This window comes from Pseudophryne corroboree, chromosome 7 (genome assembly GCF_028390025.1).
Source record: "Pseudophryne corroboree isolate aPseCor3 chromosome 7, aPseCor3.hap2, whole genome shotgun sequence".
In the NCBI taxonomy this organism is placed as follows: Eukaryota; Metazoa; Chordata; class Amphibia; order Anura; family Myobatrachidae; genus Pseudophryne; species Pseudophryne corroboree.
The window spans coordinates 26,565,111-26,584,347 of record NC_086450.1 but is presented as its reverse complement, the minus strand read 5'-3'; the positions used below and the strand labels follow the sequence as shown (position 1 = coordinate 26,584,347).

Here is a 19,237-nt window from a genome sequence, read left to right as displayed (position 1 = left end):
ACTGATAGTGACAGTTTTGTACAACGAACCTGAGGTACCCCTGGTGTGAGGGGTAAATTGGAACGTGGAGATACGCATCCTTGATGTCCAAGGATACCATAAAGTCCCCCTCTTCCAGGTTCGCTATCACTGCTCTGAGTGACTCCATTTTGAACTTGAACTTCTTTATGTACAGGTTCAAGGACTTCAGATTTAGAATAGGCCTTACCGAGCCATCCGGCTTCGGTACCACAAAAAGAGTGGAATAATACCCCTTCCCTTGTTGCAGAAGAGGTACCTTGACTATCACCTGCTGAGAGTACAGCTTGTGAATGGCTTCCAACACCGTCTCCCTTTCGGAGGGGGACGTTGGTAAAGCAGACTTCAGGAAACGGCGAGGTGGATCTGTCTCTAATTCCAACCTGTATCCCTGAGATATTATCTGCAGGATCCAGGGATCTACTTGCGAGTGAGCCCACTGCGCGCTGTAATTTTTGAGACGACCCCCCACCGTCCCCGAGTCCGCTTGAGAAGCCCCAGCGTCATGCTGAGGCTTTTGTAGAAGCCGGGGAGGGCTTTTGGTCCTGGGAAGGAGCTGCGTGTTGCTGTCTCTTCCCTCGACCTTTGCCTCGTGGCAGATATGAATAGCCCTTTGCTCTCTTATTTTTAAAGGAACGAAAGGGCTGCGGTTGAAAAGTCGGTGCCTTTTTCTGTTGGGGAGTGACTTGAGGTAGAAAGGTGGATTTCCCGGCTGTAGCCGTGGCCACCAAATCTGATAGACCGACTCCAAATAACTCCTCCCCTTTATACGGCAAAACTTCCATATGCCGTTTTGAATCCGCATCGCCTGTCCACTGTCGCGTCCATAAAGCTCTTCTGGCCGAAATGGACATAGCACTTACCCGTGATGCCAGTGTGCATATATCCCTCTGTGCATCACGCATATAAAGAAATGCATCCTTTATTTGTTCTAACGACAGTAAAATATTGTCCCTGTCCAGGGTATCAATATTTTCAATCAGGGACTCTGACCAAACTACCCCCGCACTGCCCATCCAGGCAGTCGCTACAGCTGGTCGTAGTATAACACCTGCATGTGTGTATATACTTTTTTGGATATTTTCCATCCTCCTATCTGATGGATCTTTAAGTGCGGCCGTCTCAGGAGAGGGTAACGCCACTTGTTTAGATAAGCGTGTTAGCGCCTTGTCCACCCTAGGAGGTGTTTCCCAGCGCTCCCTAACCTCTGGCGGGAAAGGGTATAATGCCAATAATTTCTTTGAAATTATCAGCTTTTTATCAGGGGCAACCCACGCTTCATTACACACGTCATTTAGTTCTTCTGATTCAGGAAAAACTATAGGTAGTTTTTTCATACCCCACATAATACCCTGTTTAGTGGTACCTGTAGTATCAGCTAAATGTAACGCCTCCTTCATTGCCAAAATCATATAACGTGTGGCCCTACTGGAAAATACGGTTGATTCGTCACCGTCACCACTGGAGTCATCGCCTGTGTCTGGGTCTGTGTCGACCGACTGAGGCAAAGGGCGTTTCACAGCCCCTGACGGTGTTTGAGTCGCCTGGACAGGCACTAATTGATTGTCCGGCCGTCTCATGTCGTCAAACGACTGCTTTAGCGTGTTGACACTATCCCGTAGTTCCATAAATAAAGGCATCCATTCTGGTGTCGACTCCCTAGGGGGTGACATCCTCATATTTGGCAATTGCTCCGCCTCCACACCAATATCGTCCTCATACATGTCGACACACACGTACCGACACACAGCAGACACACAGGGAATGCTCCTAATGAAGACAGGACCCACTAGCCCTTTGGGGAGACAGAGGGAGAGTTTGCCAGCACACACCAAAAGCGCTATATATATATCAGGGATAGCCTTATAATAAGTGCTCCCTTATAGCTGCTTTGTTATATCAAAATATCGCCATAAATGTGCCCCCCCCTCTCTGTTTTACCCTGTTTCTGTAGTGCAGTGCAGGGGAGAGACTTGGGAGCCGTCCTGACCAGCGGAGCTGTGAGAGGAAATGGCGCCGTGTGCTGAGGAGATAGGCCCCGCCCCTTTTCCGGCGGGCTCGTCTCCCGCTATTTAGACAAATTAGGCAGGGGTTAAATATCTCCATATAGCCTCTAGGGCTATATGTGAGGTATTTTTAGCCTTTATAGGTACTCATTTGCCTCCCAGGGCGCCCCCCTCCCAGCGCCCTGCACCCTCAGTGACTGCCGTGTGAAGTGTGCTGAGAGGAAAATGGCGCACAGCTGCAGTGCTGTGCGCTACCTTTAGAAGACTGCAGGAGTCTTCAGCCGCCGATTCTGGACCTCTTCTGACTTCAGCATCTGCAAGGGGGCCGGCGGCGCGGCTCCGGTGACCATCCAGGCTGTACCTGTGATCGTCCCTCTGGAGCTTGATGTCCAGTAGCCAAGAAGCCAATCCATCCTGCACGCAGGTGAGTTGACTCCTTCTCCCCTCAGTCCCTCGCTGCAGTGATCCTGTTGCCAGCAGGAATCACTGTAAAATAAAAAACCTAGCTAAACTTTTTCTAAGCAGCTCTTTAGGAGAGCCACCTAGATTGCACCCTTCTCGGCCGGGCACAAAAATCTAACTGGAGTCTGGAGGAGGGTCATAGGGGGAGGAGCCAGTGCACACCACCTGATCGGAAAAAGCTTTACTTTTTGTGCCCTGTCTCCTGCGGAGCCGCTATTCCCCATGGTCCTTTCAGGAACCCCAGCATCCACTAGGACGATAGAGAAATACAGAATGTGAGGTCAGATTAGAACCACTTGGCCTATCTAGTCTGCGCATGTACACGCACAGAGCTTACACACCAGGGTTCAGTTTTGTTGGGAGCCAATTAACCTAACAGAATATGTTTGGATTGTGGGAGGAAATCAGAGTACCCGAAGGAAACACATGCAGGTGCGGGGAGAACATACAAACTACACACCCAGTGTAACTGAAGTCATGACCCAAGTAACGCTAACCATTACTGCATCCAGCATGCTTAGACCTCTGACGTGTTAGGCCACCCCCTACCCCACTCCACTGCTATACAAACAGCCGTACACAGTGACACACGAGACAAGGGAAATACCTCCCAACGTCCCACTAATTGGGACCATGAAACAGTGGGATTGTTCCAGTTATACCAGGATAGAACGGTGGTGGCATACACTTACCCTACCTACACCCCCTGTACCTTACCCCACCCCACCTATACCTCCTTTACCTTACCCCATCACACCTATACTCCCTGACCTCCCCCCACCCCACCTACACCTCCTGTACCTTACCCTCATCCTACCTATACCACCTGGACCTCCTCCCACCCACCTATACCCCCACCTACACCTTAAGCCATCACACCTATACTCCCTGACCTCCCCCCACCCCACCTACACCTCCTGTACCTTACCTCATCCTACCTATACCACCTGGACCTCCTCCCACCCACCTATACCCCCACCTACACCTTAAGCCATCACACCTATACTCCCTGACCTCCCCCCACCCCACCTACACCTCCTGTACCTTACCTCATCCTACCTATACCACCTGGACCTCCTCCCACCCACCTATACCCCCACCTACACCTTAAGCCATCACACCTATACCCCCTGACCTCCCTTCACCCCACCTACACCTCCTGTACCCAGGGCCGGATTAACAATGGGGCGGGTGGAGCTGCAGCTCCAGGCCCCCCATGAAAATAGGCCCAGACTGTGCTAGCAAACTTTGGTGACATTATTTATTTATTTATTTTTTGGTAGTCGGAACCCCCACCCACTCACTCCCCTCACCCCTCCAACCCACCGTGCACTTGTCAACCGTGACCTTGCTAGCACAGTGGTGCGCACTCCCTGCGCCTCTATGTGGACTGAGTGCTAAGAGGGAGGTCGGCCGCGGCGCTGGCCGAGGTGGTCCAGCTCCTCCCCTCCACTCACATGTTCTTCCCTTCCTGTCACTGCCTCCCCTCGGGACGCTGCTGTTGCAGGGGTTGACTGGCGCCTGCCGTAGCTAAAGACAGGACCCGCTGCTGATGCTAATGCCGCGGACCCACTGCTCAGGAAGGTACAAAGTGCTGCCTGTCCTGGGAGGGGGTGAGGGGGTAGGAAAGGTACACAATGCCGCGTGTGTGTGTGTGGTGTGTGTGTGTGTGTGTGTGTGTGTGTGTGTGTGATGTGGTGTGTGTGGGGGGTGGGGGGGTTGTTTAGGGGATGGCTGACTCAACCCTTTCACTGTCTACCCCCTTCTCTCATTCTGTGCCCTACCCCCGTCTCTCTCTCCTCTTGCTCTCTGTCTCCCCTTTCTCCTTCTCCCCTTCTTTCTCTCTCTCTCTCTCTCTCCGACCCTTCTCTCTTTCTCTGTTCACCTTCTCACTCTCTCTCTCTGTCTCCCACCCTTCTCTGTATCTTCCTTCTATTTCTGTGCCCTCCACCATTTTCTCTCGCTATAAAAAAGGGTGGTTGCTCCCTGAGCACTTCCTTACAGGAAGTAATAATACAAATAACATCCAGAGATACTGAAAAATAGGGGGTATTTATTAATTTACAATATTGCAATGTAGATTGTAGATGTTACTGTTCACCGTAGCGATAGTTAGCATAAGTAATTATAAAAAGGTTAACGCTAAAAACTGAATAAAGGGGAAGGGGTGGCCGAAATTCCTAATACCGGTATACACAGGACAAAAACATACATATACCTACAAATACACAAGTATCTATCGCACCAAAACGCGCTCAGTGCGTCTTACTCTTTTGTGCTTACTTCCCGATTACCAGTTGAACTGAGGGAAGTCTGCCGGTAGACGCCGCATCCATCCCCAGGAACGGACATCCACCACTGTACACAGGTGACTTCACCGGCCCTTTTGAAGCAAACTCCGGAGGAGGTAAGGATTTCGTTTCCACCTTACTCAAACACCTCTCGCAGGGGTATATGCACACGGACTGCAAATCCGCCTGGCAACCATTACAGGGCGCAGTACGGGACTTTGTCTGTATAGGACGAGCATATTGGTACACGGGACCTCTGCATACTGGAAACCCAGGAGGGATTCGTTGTATTTACAATCCAGATAAACGGATATATACTACCACAGGAAGTAAGCACACAAGAGTAAGACGCACTGAGCGCGTTTTGGTGCGATAGATACTTGTGTATTTGTAGGTATATGTATGTTTTTGTCCTGTGTATACCGGTATTAGGAATTTCGGCCACCCCTTCCCCTTTGTTCAGTTTTTATCGTTAACCTTTTTATAATTACTTATACTAACTATCACTATGGTGAATAGTAACATCTGCAATCTACATTGCAATATTGTAAATTAATAAATACACCCCATTTTTTAGTATCAATGGATGTTATTTATATTATTATTTCCTATAAGGAAGTGCGCAGGGAGCAACCACCCTTGTTTATTTGTATATTCTATCCATAGTGGACTGTTATAGTTCAGCCACGCTACCAGCAGCCCATCCCGCAAAGGCTATCCACTGTCACATAGAGAGCACAGTATCACACTCTTTATCCATTTTCTCTGGCTGTGCTTCCCTTTTATCTTCCCGCCTTCTCTCTTTCCCTCTGTGTGTCCCACCCTTCTCTCTCTCTCTCTCCTCTCCCTCTACTCCCTCTCTCTGTCTCCCCCTTCTCGCTCTGTCTCCCCTACACTATCTCTCTCTCTGACTCCTCCCCTTCTGTCTATCTCTCTATATCTCCCCCTCTCTCATCTCCCTTCCCCCTCTCACTGTCTCCTCCATTCTCTCTCTCCCCTCTTCTTTCTCTCTGTGTCTCGCTCTGTCTCCCCCTTCTCTCTCTTTTCTCTCTCTCCCCCTCTCACCTTTCTCCCACCACTCTCTCTATATATTCCCCCTTCTCTCTCTCTCTCTTCCCATTCTCTCCCTCTACAACTTCTCACCCACTCTGTCTCCAACTTCTCTCTCTCTCTCTTTGTCTCTCCCTCCTCTTTCTGTCTTTCTTTCCCCTCCCCTTTCTCTCTCCTCTCTGACCTCTCCCCCTTCTCTCTCTCTGTGTCTCCCCCTTATCTCTCGCTCTCTTCCCTAATATAAGTATGCAGTTAGGGTTAGGCTGCGGGTGGGGAGGTTAGGGCTAGGCACTAGGGGGAAGGTTAGTGTTAGGCTTTGGGAGTGGAGGTTAGAATTAGGCAGTTGGAGGAGAGTATTAAGCTGCATGAGGCGAGGGTTAGACTGTGGGAGGGTTAGGGAAAGGGTAAGGGGTAGGGTTACTTTACTTACCAAAAGTGTCAGTATTACTTTCAGAATCATGTACCCAATTGATAGAGGGGCACATATAGACATAGGCACATACAGACATAGCGGAGCACATACAGACATAGCGGAGCACATACAGACATAGTGGAGAACAGTATACATACAGATAAAGACACATATGGACATAGAGGAGCACATACAGACATATGCACATATAGGCACATATGGACGTAGAGGAGCACATAGATACAGACATAGGAACATACAGACATAAAGGAGCACATACAGGCAAAGGCACATAAAGACAGAGGAGCACATATATGCATACTGTAGGCGACTTGCTACTGGAATGATTACACACCCCTAGACACCCCTAGATGCCGCCCCACAGCACAGGTCACACACCCCCACAGCACAGGTCACACACCCCCACAGCACAGGACAGGACAAACCCTCATGTCACTATTCACAAGACCACAGCACTGGTCACACCCACACATCACAAGTCACACGACCACAGCACTGGTCACACCCACACATCACAAGTCACACGACCACAGCACTGGTCACACCGCTGTGATGGCACACAATAGGCCCTTCAACAATTTCAGCTCCAGGCCCTTGTGGACCTTAATCTGGCACTGCCTGTACCTTATCCCATCACACCCATACCCCCTGACCTCCCTTCACCCCACCTACACCTCCTGTACCTTATCCCATCACACCCATACCCCCTGACCTCCCTTCACCCCACCTACACCTCCTGTACCTTATCCCATCACACCCATACCCCCTGACCTCCCTTCACCCCACCTACACCTCCTGTACCTTATCCCATCACACCCATACCCCCTGACCTCCCCCCCCTACACCTCCTGTACCCCCACATATAAGCCATCCCACCTAAACCCCATGGACTTCCAACCCCACCTATACCTCCTGTACCTTACCGCATCCTACCTATACCCCCTGAACCTCCCACCACCCCACCTACACCCCCTGTATCCCCACCTACACCTCCTGTACCTTATCCCATCACACCTATACCCTCTGACCTGCCCCACCCCAGCTACACCTCCTGTACCCCCATGTATACCCCATCCCACCTAAACCCCATGGACCTCCCCTCACCCAGCCTACACCCTCTGTACCTTTCCCCATCCCCCCTGGACCTCTCCCTGCCCACCTATACCTCCTGTACCTAACCCCATCCCCCCTGGACCTCCCCCTACCCACCTATACCCCCGCCTACACCCCCTGTACCTTACCTCATCCCACGACCCACGTATATCCCCTGTACCTAGTCCTCCCTGTCACCTACACCGACAGTGACCCAGTGAACCCCCCACCCGGCAGATACATGACGCAGGTCCCCGCACATCCCGGCAGCAGCCGCTGGGGGCGCATTTCTCCACGTTCAGTGAACCCCAATTACTGGCGGCGAGCTGTCATCTACCCCGGAGTGCAGGTATGACTCACCCGGGGTGTCGGTGTCCTTGGGGGGGGCTCAGCTCGGGGGCTCCGGGTCAGGGGATCGGGCGAGTACGGGGCGCAGCAGCGTCTCAGTGACAGGAAACTTCGGTAAGTTCCAGTTTCTCGCGCCCGCTCCGCCCAGTCCCGGGAAGTGAAAGTGAAAGAGACGGAGAGCGACAGGCTGAGAGACATCTGCAGGGCGCGACTGAGAGACAGCCGGGCACAGAGTGCAGAGAGACGGCCTGACGTACACCGAGCGGATGGGTGAGAGCCGGGTAGTAGAGGGGCAGGTGGACATGGGGGCAGCCCTACAGACAGACACTCAGAATATGGGGGCACAGGCTGACATGGGGGGAGCCCAACAGCATGTGACACCTAGTAACACACAGTATATGGGGGCACAGGTAGACATGGGGGGTGCCCAACAGCATGTGACACCTAGTAACACACAGTATATGGGGGCACAGGTAGACATGGGGGGAGCCCAACAGCATGTGACACCTAGTAACACACAGTATATGGGGGCACAGGTAGACATGGGGGGAGCCCAACAGCATGTGACACCTAGTAACACACAGTATATGGGGGCACAGGTAGACATGGGGGGAGCCCAACAGCATGTGACACCTAGTAACACACAGTATATGGGGGCACAGGTAGACATGGCGGGAGCCCAACAGCATGTGACACCTAGTAACACACAGTATATGGGGGCACAGGTAGACATGGGGGGAGCCCAACAGCATGTGACACCTAGTAACACACAGTATATGGGGGCACAGGCAGACATGGGGGTAGCCCAACAGCATGTGACACCTATACACACACAGTATATGGGGGCACAGGCACACATGGGGGGAGCCCAACAGCATGTGACACCTATACACACACCGTATATGGGGGCACAGGCAGACATGGGGGGAGTCCAACAGCATGTGACACCTAGAGACACACAGTATATGGGGGCACAGGCAGACATGGGGGGAGCCCAACAGCATGTGACACCTAGAGACACACAGTATATGGGGGCACAGGCAGACATGGGAGGAGCCCCACAGCATGTGACGCCTATACACACACCGTATATGGGGGCACAGGCAGACATGGGGGGAGTCCCACATCATATGATACCTGGACATGGTCAGTATATTGTGGGAGCCCCACATCATATGATACCTGGATATGGTCAGTATATTGTGGGAGGCCCACATCATATGATACCTGGATATTATCCGTATATGGGGGTACAGGCAGACACAGTGGGAGCCCCATATCAATTGACACCTAGAGAAACTCTATATGCACAGGCAGACGTGGGGGGACCGCCACATCATATGACACAGAGAGACGCTCAGTATGTGGGGGGACCGCCACATCATATGACACATAGAGACGCTCAGTATGTGGGGGGACCGCCACATCATATGACACCGTCAGACACACAGCATGTGGGGGCACAGGCAGACCTGGGGGGACCTCCACATCATATGACCCCGTCAGACACACAGCATGTGGGGGGACAGGCAGACACAACAGGGGTTGTTGGTACAAAGCTAGTAAAACCAGATTTGGGGGAAATAGATGATGGGGTGCTGACAGAGAACCCCATCCTGGTGATGATCCCGTCCGCTCAGAAAAATTTTATACGAAAGGTGCAAATATATTTTGGCTCCAAAGCAAAATCAGGAGGCGGCGAATGTACTGTGACTGCGCTGGACCAAGAGACGTATTGTGTGGTCTTCAAAGATAAAGATGGTGAGTGCCTCATTGTACAAACAAAATCCCCAATAAGTGCCAGCATTGGGGGTAAGTGGACAGCCCCGGCTGTGGTAATTAGCTACGGTTAATAGGATACCACCCGTAGCATCTAAAAAAATCAGGATTCAAACCCCCTTTCACACTGCACCTGAGAGCAGCTTTTCTATTCTGCCAGCGCTTGGAAATGACCACCTCCAAGCGCCGGTGATCCGGCACTCCCTATGCTTTTAACGGAACCCAGATCGGATGACCCGTAACTTAAAGTAGCCCACATAATGGTGTCGGCAATAAGACTTGACCACTACATGATAATAGAAACTTCAGAGATCTTGGTTACATATATTTGCAAAGCTATGGTTTCCCCACCAGACCTCGGCAAGGCTTCTCTGATACTGGTGGTCCCCCTCGCTACATGGTAATAGCACATTACACTAGATACAGGTCACTCAGAACGGCCGCCTCATCTCCGCTGCCGAGGCCACTAAATCTGCCTCGGAAGACGCAGACACGCCTCACTTTATTTACAGCGTTCTTATTTAGCGCCTGCGCTGCAGCCATTGAACAGTCCAGGGGCTGCTCATTCCTGGACAGACGGCATATAGTAATCTCAGGTCGTACCTCTGCCAGTCCTCCTTCTGCAGCACGCTGCGATGACAGCTGGTATAAACTGGCTGCTGTACTATAAGGGAGTGGGCACTGGTGGCACGTGGACTTGGGGTTCTGGCATGAGGAGGTTTCTGATGCTATATAAAAGGGCACCAGGGGGCTCTGGCATATATTGGGGAAACTTGTGTTATATAGGGGCATGAGGAGAACTCAGATGCCATATAAAGGGCTCTGAGGCATATGTATGCCCCTTTCAGACCGCCAGCTATGAACACGGGTTATTGGCACATGAACACGCATAACCCGTGTTCATGTGCGGTCTGAAAGGTGCCGGGGTTGAAATACCGGGTTGAGTGACCTGGTATTCCAACTCGGGTAGCGAGCAGGGTTGAACATGGCCTCGCTGTGCGGCGTGAACGGTAGCCGGGTCGATGCGGCACCCATTCACGGTGTGCTTACGGGCGGCTCTTGGAGATCATGTGATCTCCAAGCAACGTCACCAACCCGGCAATATGTCGAGTTGTAGTTAGCAGTGGCGGGGCTCCTGAGGCGGGTCACACCCTGGGAGCTCCCGTGTCAGGCTCCCGGGTACAACTCGCCTCAGGCGGTCTGAAAGGGGTATTAAGTGCATGAAGTAGCTCTGGGCGGGTATATATTTGTGCACACGGGCTATTTATTAGAGTTGTAATACAATAACAAACAAAATGGCTGTACCCCTGTTCTAGTTTTGGCTACACCCCTTCTCCGGGAATCCATCCCTCTAAACTTTTTATGTTCCCTAAAGGTGACCCAGGTAGGACGCGAGTTTGACATGGACCTATTAAAGGTTATATTTAATATACAAAATAGTATTACACTGCTAAAAAGAAATTACGCTACAACAAGACCTACAATAAGTGTGCAAAAACAAAATGTTAAAATAGAACGGAAGAAACTTACAGAGTATATAACATGCAGTATATTCTGGCTGGGGCACAGCTGGGTATGAAGACACCCATTCTTCTAGAGTGGTCCCCAAAGTTTGGCAAATTCCTCTCGTACATGTGGGGTTATATTTACTAAAAATCGATTTGGGTTGATTTTGAACAATTTTTGGTCGATGTTTGATAGATTTTTGACAGATTTTGTGTTTCGGGTCTAAATTCCACATTTACTAACAAATGATTTTTGACATCGTAAAAAAAAAAATATACATATTCAAAAATCATATGGAAATTTAGACCCTGAAACACAAAATTGATCAAAAAATTAACCAAACATCGACCAAAATCAACCCAAATCTACTTTTAGTAAATCTAACCCATGGTTTCTAAACTTTAACTGTAGGCAGAGCCGGCCCTAAGCATAGGCAAACTAGACAAATGCCTAGGGCATTTGATATGCCTAGGGGCACAAGCAGCTTCTGCTGATTACAATGATATGCGGCATGCCTATATTCTGTGTGTGATTGCAGCTGTATCTGCATACGAAAAACTATGTTACAGTGAATTCCTGGAAATCACTATATAACGTAGAATTTCGTATGCAGATACAGCCACAGTAGCACACAGAATATAGGCATACCGCATATCATTTTAACCAGCAGAAGCTGCTTGTGCATCCTAGCCACATAGTAATGCAAATAAGATGCATATTCGTCAAAAAATACGCCAGATGTTAGCAGGGCTGCCAGCTGACTCAAGCCAGGCATCTCCTGCTGCATGGCGTATTAAGGCAAGATGTATGCGGACCCATCTGTATCCAAGCAGAGGCAGAGGTCACAGTGTTAGTGACAGTATGAGTGCTGTGTGCAGGTGGGTTGGTTGTGCAGTAGTGTTCGGCATATGTGTAAGGGGCATTATGTGTGTCGTGTTTAAATGCATTAATAATGTGCGGCATATGTGTAAGAGACATTATTTGTGTAAGGGCATTAATAAAGGTTGGCATAATGTGTAAAGCGTATTATGTTTATAAGGACATTAATAATGTGTGTCCTATGTGTAAGGGGCATTACTGTGTGGAATTATGTGTATAAATGCATTACTAATGTATGGCATTATGTGTATAAGGTGCTCTACTGTGTGGCGTAATGTGTAGAAATGGCACTACTGTGTGGTCTAATGTGAATAAAGAGCAATATGGTGTGGTGTAATGTGAATAAGGGGCAATTCAGCGTGATGTAATGTGAATAAGGGGAACTACTGTGAGGAATAACGTATATAAGGTAAAATGGTACTACTGTGTGATGTAATGTGAATAAGGGACACTATCGCATGATAAAATGTGAATAAAGTTGCACTACTGTGAGGCTTAATTTGAATTGGGGGTGCTATTGTGTGGCCATGCCCCTTCCTAGCAAGAACACTCACTTTTTTGCACTATGTGCCAAATGTGCGCATTGTTTCTACTTAAAATACAGGGAGCACCAAAATGAGGATTGCTATGGGTGAGGGGTGATGGTGCTGGGAAAGGGGTGCAGGGTCAGAGGCAGAACTAGTGGCGGTGCTAGGCGGCACCAGCCAAAATCTTGCCTAGGGCATTATATTGGTTAGGGCCGGCTCTGACTGTAGGCGGACCACTCAGGCGGCCCAGATGCTAATATGGGGGCGGAAATGTCACCTATCTGAATCATTGTGTGCCAAAATAATTAAAATCCTTTTTTGCATATAACTTTTCTATAACATTTAACAGAAACACCATTCCAATAGGCTTTCACAGTTTCATATGAAAATATTATATTTTTATGGCATTTATAATCTTCCCTACAGACTGGGCCACCGGGGAGCCGAGGAGATCACCGGTAGGCCCCAGTGATTCTTAGCCCTGCCCTCTTTTGTGTGAGGGCGGGGCCTACCAGAGTTTGAAGCAGGCAGCAGCTAGCTGCACTAGAGTCCGGGGCAGCGGCGGTAACTGAATATTTCTATGCGTTGACAGTGGGCACAGTATACAGTGCTATGTACATACAGTATCTGTATCTCGCTCTGTGTGACTGAGCCCCCGATGCTGAGTCTCCGCTGGGTCCTTCCACATCCCTGGGCTCCGTCCCCTCCCCCGAAAGCCAGTAATGAGATGCCCGGCGCAGTCTCCGTTGAGGGTGTCTCTCCGGGTCTCGGCATGGAGCTAACAGCAGACAGCCACCGCCTCCCCTGAGTGATGACAACGGCACCCTGGTCCTGGGGCTGGGCACCTACTCCGCTCCATGCGCGGTCAGTGACTCTGCCGGGCGGCTGCTGCCTTTTACACTGTGACCTGCACTGCACCCTGACCCCATATACTGCAGCTCTGACACCCCATGTTACAGACCTGACCCCATGTACTGCAGCTCTGACCCCATATACTGCAGCTCTGACCCCATGTACTGCAGCTCTGATCCCATATACTGCAGCTCTGACACCCTATGTTACAGACCTGACCCCATGTACTGCAGCTCTGACCCCATATACTGCAGCTCTGACACCCTATGTTACAGCTCTGACCCCATGTACTGCAGCTCTGACCCCATATACTGCAGCTCTGACACCATATACTGCAGCTCTGACACCCTATGCTGCAGCTCTGACACCCTATGCCGCATACCTGACCCCATGTACTGCAGCTCTGACACCCTATGCTGCATACCTGACCCCATATACTGCAGCTCTGACACCCTGTGTTACAGACCTGACCCCATGTACTGCAGCTCTGACACCCTATGTTACAGACCTAACCCCATGTACTGCAGCTCTGACCCCATATACTGCAGCTCTGACACCCTATGTTACAGCTCTGACCCCATGTACTGCAGCTCTGACCCCATATACTGCAGCTCTGACACCCTATGCTGCAGCTCTGACACCCTATGCCGCATACCTGACCCCATATACTGCAGCTCTGACACCCTATGCTGCATACCTGACCCCATATACTGCAGCTCTGACACCCTATGCTGCATACCTGACCCCATATACTGCAGCTCTGACCCCATATACTACAGCTCTGACACCCTATGCTGCATACCTGACCCCATATACTGCAGCTCTGACACCCTATGCTGCATACCTGACCCCATATACTGTAGCTCTGACACCCTATGCTGCATACCTGACCCCATATACTGCAGCTCTGACCCCATATACTACAGCTCTGACACCCTATGCTGCATACCTGACCCCATATACTGCAGCTCTGACACCCTATGCTGCATACCTGACCCCATATACTACAGCTCTGACACCCTATGCTGCATACCTGACCCCATATACTGCAGCTCTGACCCCATATACTACAGCTCTGACACCCTATGCTGCATACCTGACCCCATATACTGCAGCTCTGACCCCATATACTACAGCTCTGACACCCTATGCTGCATACCTGACCCCCTATACTGCAGCTCTGACCCCATATACTACAGCTCTGACACCCTATGCTGCATACCTGACCCCATATACTACAGCTCTGACACCCTATGCTGCATACCTGACCCCATATACTACAGCTCTGACACCCTGTGTTACAGACCTGACCCCATGTACTGCAGCTCTGACCCCATATACTACAGCTATGACTCCCTCTGCTACATACCTGACCCCCTGTACTGCAGACCTGACCCCCTATATATAACCTGACCCCATATGCTGCATACCTGACCCCATATACTGCAGCTCTGACACCCTATGTTACAGACCTGACCCCCTATATGTAACCTGACCCCCTGTACTGCAGACCTGACCCCCTATATATAACCTGACCCCATATACTGCAGCTCTGACACCCTATGTTAGACCTGACCCCCTGTACTGCAGACCTGACCCCCTATATGTAACTTGGCCCCCTGTACTACAGCTCTGAGATAGAGATATTTTTCTTTATGTATTATGCTAGGTGGCGCCTATAATGGCTGGGCCCTCCTCTCTGGTCACATGGCCACACCTCTTCCAGCATATGGCAACGCCCCTTAGTGGGCTCCTGTGATTGTATTTCCCTGGTAAGCCCTTTATGCCCCAGTCTGACGCTGCCTACAGAAGACACGTGATCAGCACAGGTTCTCTGCATCTGTTATCCCTAATTAATAAACTGGCGATGGAGATGTTCCCAGTCCTGACCTATGAGGATTCATGCTGTCTGATCATGTGGTTTATTCCTCGGGGTTCCATTCCTCAGTGACTGGCAGATAGAATGTCTGGGCATTTGTCCCCTTTGAAATGGTCACTTATGGCGTTGTGACAACCGACTGCAAACACCGGGTAACCGCATCGTGATCTGATTTCCTACTCCTGTGTCACAGATAAGTCCCTGTAGGCAAATATTAAAATCAAGATATGTCTCTTTGACATGACTATGGTTGACACAAGTTTTTTTTTGCCGCAGATTACTACTCCCAGTCGTAGTACACGTGGGTGGTAAAGCAAGCAAAAGTGGGAAAAACATGACCCCCCACCACCAAAATAAAAACCCGACACCCTTTGTACCTGTCAACTTGGTTTGTCCTATACTTTGGAACCATAGACAGGGAAGCTGCACCTGCCGTACGGCTGGTGGAAGTTTCCGTGGTGAGTCCGAGGGTGGCGTCTCTACACGCTGCTCAGATGCACACAAGGGAAGGGCTTTGTAACGGCATTTGCATAACGTAGCCGACGGGCGACCGGCAAAACATGCAGCCCTGGATGCCGCAGCTCCCGCCTCAGAGTCGGCCATAAGACCGGCGCTCTCTGTCTCGCAGTTCTATCTTTATCCTGACGTTTGTCTCCCAGGGAGACGTTCTCAAAAACACACAACATACAAACCCACAAGTGGATACACCCACACGTTGTATCAGCAACAACACATCCACGGGAGCATGAGAGGATTTCACCCTCAGAGGTAACATTTGCTGCTGATCACAGATAAGAAACTTTTCTCTTCTTACAGCCAAACTTGTTTTTATTCAATCTGCTACAATGTTACTGTGCTGCAACATCCATCTATACTGCTTCACATCAGTGGTTCTCATCTCCAGTCCTCAGGTACCCCCAACAGGTCATGTTTAGATGTCTTTAATCATGCCTTTGTGAGTTACTCTGTTTGGCTGGGTCAGTAATTAGCCAGTGATCAATGGGGCAGAGTAGTTATCCAGAGCTGACGTCAAATGCATGAAAGCAATCCAAGGGTGATGGCAGCCCGTCAGCTGCTGTGGAACTACAAATCCTAGCAAGCCATGTCACTGCTTTGTTACTAGGGCACGCTAAAACTGTAGCAGGGCATGCTGGGATATGTAGTTCCACAGCAGCTGGATGGGCCGCATGTTGGATACCCCAAGATTTTGGTATCTGAGGGCCAAGAATTTTAAACAGTCAACTGCCAGTTTGATTGTGCCTAGCAGTCTCTTTATTTCTTTCTGTATATATATTTCTCTGACGTCCTAGTGGATGCTGGGACTCCGTCAGGACCATGGGGAATAGCGGCTCCGCAGGAGACAGGGCACAAAATTTAAAAGTTTGACCACTAGGTGGTGTGTACTGGCTTCTCCCCCTATGACCCTCCTCCAAGCCTCAGTTAGGTTTTTGTGCCCGTCCGAGCAGGGTGCAATCTAGGTGGCTCTCCTAAAGAGCTGCTTAGAAAAAGTTTTTAGGTTTTTTATTTTACAGTGAGTCCTGCTGGCAACAGGCTCACTGCAACGAGGGACTTAGGGGAGAAGAAGTGAACTCACCTGCGTGCAGGATGGATTTGCTTCTTAGGCTACTGGACACTAGCTCCAGAGGGACGATCACAGGTACAGCCTGGATGGGTCACCGGAGCCGCGCCGCCGACCCCCTTGCAGATGCCGAATAGAGAAGAGGTCCAGAAACCGGCGGCAGAAGACGTCTCAGTCTTCATGAGGTAGCGCACAGCACTGCAGCTGTGCGCCATTGCTCTCCGCACACTTCACACCAGCGGTCACTGAGGGTGCAGGGCGCTGGGGGGTGCGCCCTGGGCAGCAATGTGATATACCTATTCTGGCTAAAATATATCACATATAGCCCCTGGGGCTATATGGATGTATTTAACCCCTGCCAGGTTCCAAAAAAAACGGGAGAAGAAGCCCGCCGAAAAGGGGGCGGGGCCTATTCTCCTCAGCACACAGCGCCATTTTCCTGCCCAGCTCCGCTGCGAGGAAGGCTCCCAGGACTCTCCCCTGCACTGCACTACAGAAACAGGGTAAAAACAGAGAGGGGGGGCACTTATTGGCGATATTTATAATATTTGAGCTGCTATAAAGGGAACACACTTATTAAGGTTGTCCCTATATATATTTATAGCGCTTGGGTGTGTGCTGGCAAACTCTCCCTCTGTCTCCCCAAAGGGCTAGTGGGGTCCTGTCTTCTATCAGAGCATTCCCTGTGTGTCTGCTGTGTGTCGGTACGTGTGTGTCGACATGTATGAGGACGATGTTGGCGTGGAGGCGGAGCAATTGCCTGTAATGGTGATGTCACCCCCTAGGGAGACGACACCAGAATGGATGGCTTTGTTTATGGAATTACGGGATAGTGTCAGCACGCTACAAAAGTCGGTTGACGACATGAGACAGCCGGCAAACCAGTTAGTACCTGTCCAGGCGTCTCAGACACCGTCAGGGGCTGTAAAACGCCCTTTACCTCAGTCGGTCGACACAGACACCGACACTGAATCCAGTGTCGACGGTGAAGAAACAAACGTATTTTCCAGTAGGGCCACACGTTATATGATCACGGCAATGAAGGAGGCTTTGCATATCTCTGATACTGCAAGTACCACAAAAAGGGGTATTATGTGGGGTGTGAAAAAACTACCGATAGTTTTTCCTGAATCAGAGGAACTGAATGAAGTGTGTGATGAAGCGTGGGTTACCCCAGATAGAAAACTGCTAATTTCAAAGAAGTTATTGGCATTATACCCTTTCCCGCCAGAGGTTAGGGCGCGCTGGGAAACACCTCCTAGGGTGGATAAGGCGCTCACACGCTTATCAAAGCAAGTGGCGTTACCGTCTCCTGATACGGCCGCCCTCAAGGATCCAGCTGATAGGAGGCTGGAGAATACATTAAAAAGTATATACACACATACGGGTGTTATACTGAGACCAGCAATCGCCTCAGCCTGGATGTGCAGTGCTGGCGTGGCTTGGTCGGAGTCACTGTCTGAAAATATTGATACCCTGGATAGGGACAGTATTTTACTGACTATAGAGCAGTTAAAGGATGCATTTCTTTATATGCGAGATGCACAGAGAGATATTTGCACTCTGGCATCAAGAGTAAGTGCGATGTCCATATCTGCCAGAAGAAGTTTATGGACGCGCCAGTGGTCAGGTGATGCGGATTCCAAACGACATATGGAAGTATTGCCGTATAAGGGGGAGGAATTATTTGGGGTCGGTCTATCGGATCTGGTGGCCACGGCAACGGCCGGAAAATCCACCTTTTTACCCCAGGTCACCTCCCAGCAGAAAAAGCCGCAGGCTTTTCAGCCGCAGTCCTTTCGTTCCTATAAGAACAAACGAGCAAAAGGACATTCCTATTTGCCCCGAGGCAAAGGAAAGGGTAAGAGACTGCAACAAGCAGCTCCTTCCCAGGAGCAGAAGCCCTCCCCGGCTTCTACAAAGGCGTCAGCATGACGCTGGGACCTTACAAGCAGACTCAGGGGCGGTGGAGGGTCGCCTCAAACATTTCAGCGCACAGTGGGCTCACTCGCAGGTGGACCCCTGGATCCTGCAGGTAGTATCTCAGGGTTACAGGTTGGAATTCGAGAAGTCCCCTCCTCGCCGTTTCCTAAAGTCTGCTTTGCCAACGTCTCCCTCCGACAGGGCGACGGTATTGGAGGCCATTCACAAGCTGTATTCTCAGCAGGTGATAGTCAAGGTACCCCTCCTACAACAGGGACAGGGGTATTACTCCACGCTATTTGTGGTACCGAAGCCGGACGGCTCGGTAAGACCGATTCTAAATCTAAAATCTCTGAACCTGTACATACAAAAATTCAAGTTCAAGATGGAGTCACTCAGAGCAGTGATAGCGAATCTGGAAGAAGGGGATTTTATGGTGTCCTTGGACATCAAGGATGCTTACCTTCATGTTCCAATTTGTCCTTCACACCAAGGGTACCTCAGGTTCGTGGTCCAAAACTGTCATTATCAGTTTCAGACGCTGCCGTTTGGATTGTCCACGGCACCCCGGGTCTTTACCAAGGTAATGGCCGAAATGATGATCCTTCTTCGA

At 50.3% G+C, this 19,237-nt stretch overlaps 2 protein-coding genes across 7 annotated transcripts in view; one reads left to right on the top strand and one right to left on the bottom strand.

Moving 5' to 3' along the window:
* Positions 1-7,844, bottom strand: part of PARP9 (poly(ADP-ribose) polymerase family member 9) — a 137,882-nt gene extending 130,038 nt beyond the window's left edge. For all 4 annotated transcript variants that reach the window (XM_063932801.1, XM_063932803.1, XM_063932802.1 and 1 more), the window contains exon 1: positions 7,713-7,844. The gene's annotated coding sequence lies outside the window, so the exon portion shown is untranslated. The remainder of the gene's footprint in view (positions 1-7,712) is intronic.
* Positions 7,845-7,868: 24 nt separating this feature from the next.
* Positions 7,869-19,237, top strand: part of DTX3L (deltex E3 ubiquitin ligase 3L) — a 44,743-nt gene continuing 33,374 nt past the window's right edge. The window contains exons 1-2 of one of the 3 annotated variants that reach the window (XM_063932799.1): positions 7,869-7,970; positions 9,384-9,461. In XM_063932799.1, the coding sequence (XP_063788869.1) occupies positions 7,967-7,970; positions 9,384-9,461 (82 nt within the window). In that variant the 5' untranslated portion in view covers positions 7,869-7,966. Of the gene's footprint in view, positions 9,462-19,237 lie in introns of all 3 variants that reach the window. The other 2 variants (XM_063932800.1, XM_063932798.1) reach the window with 2 other exon arrangements.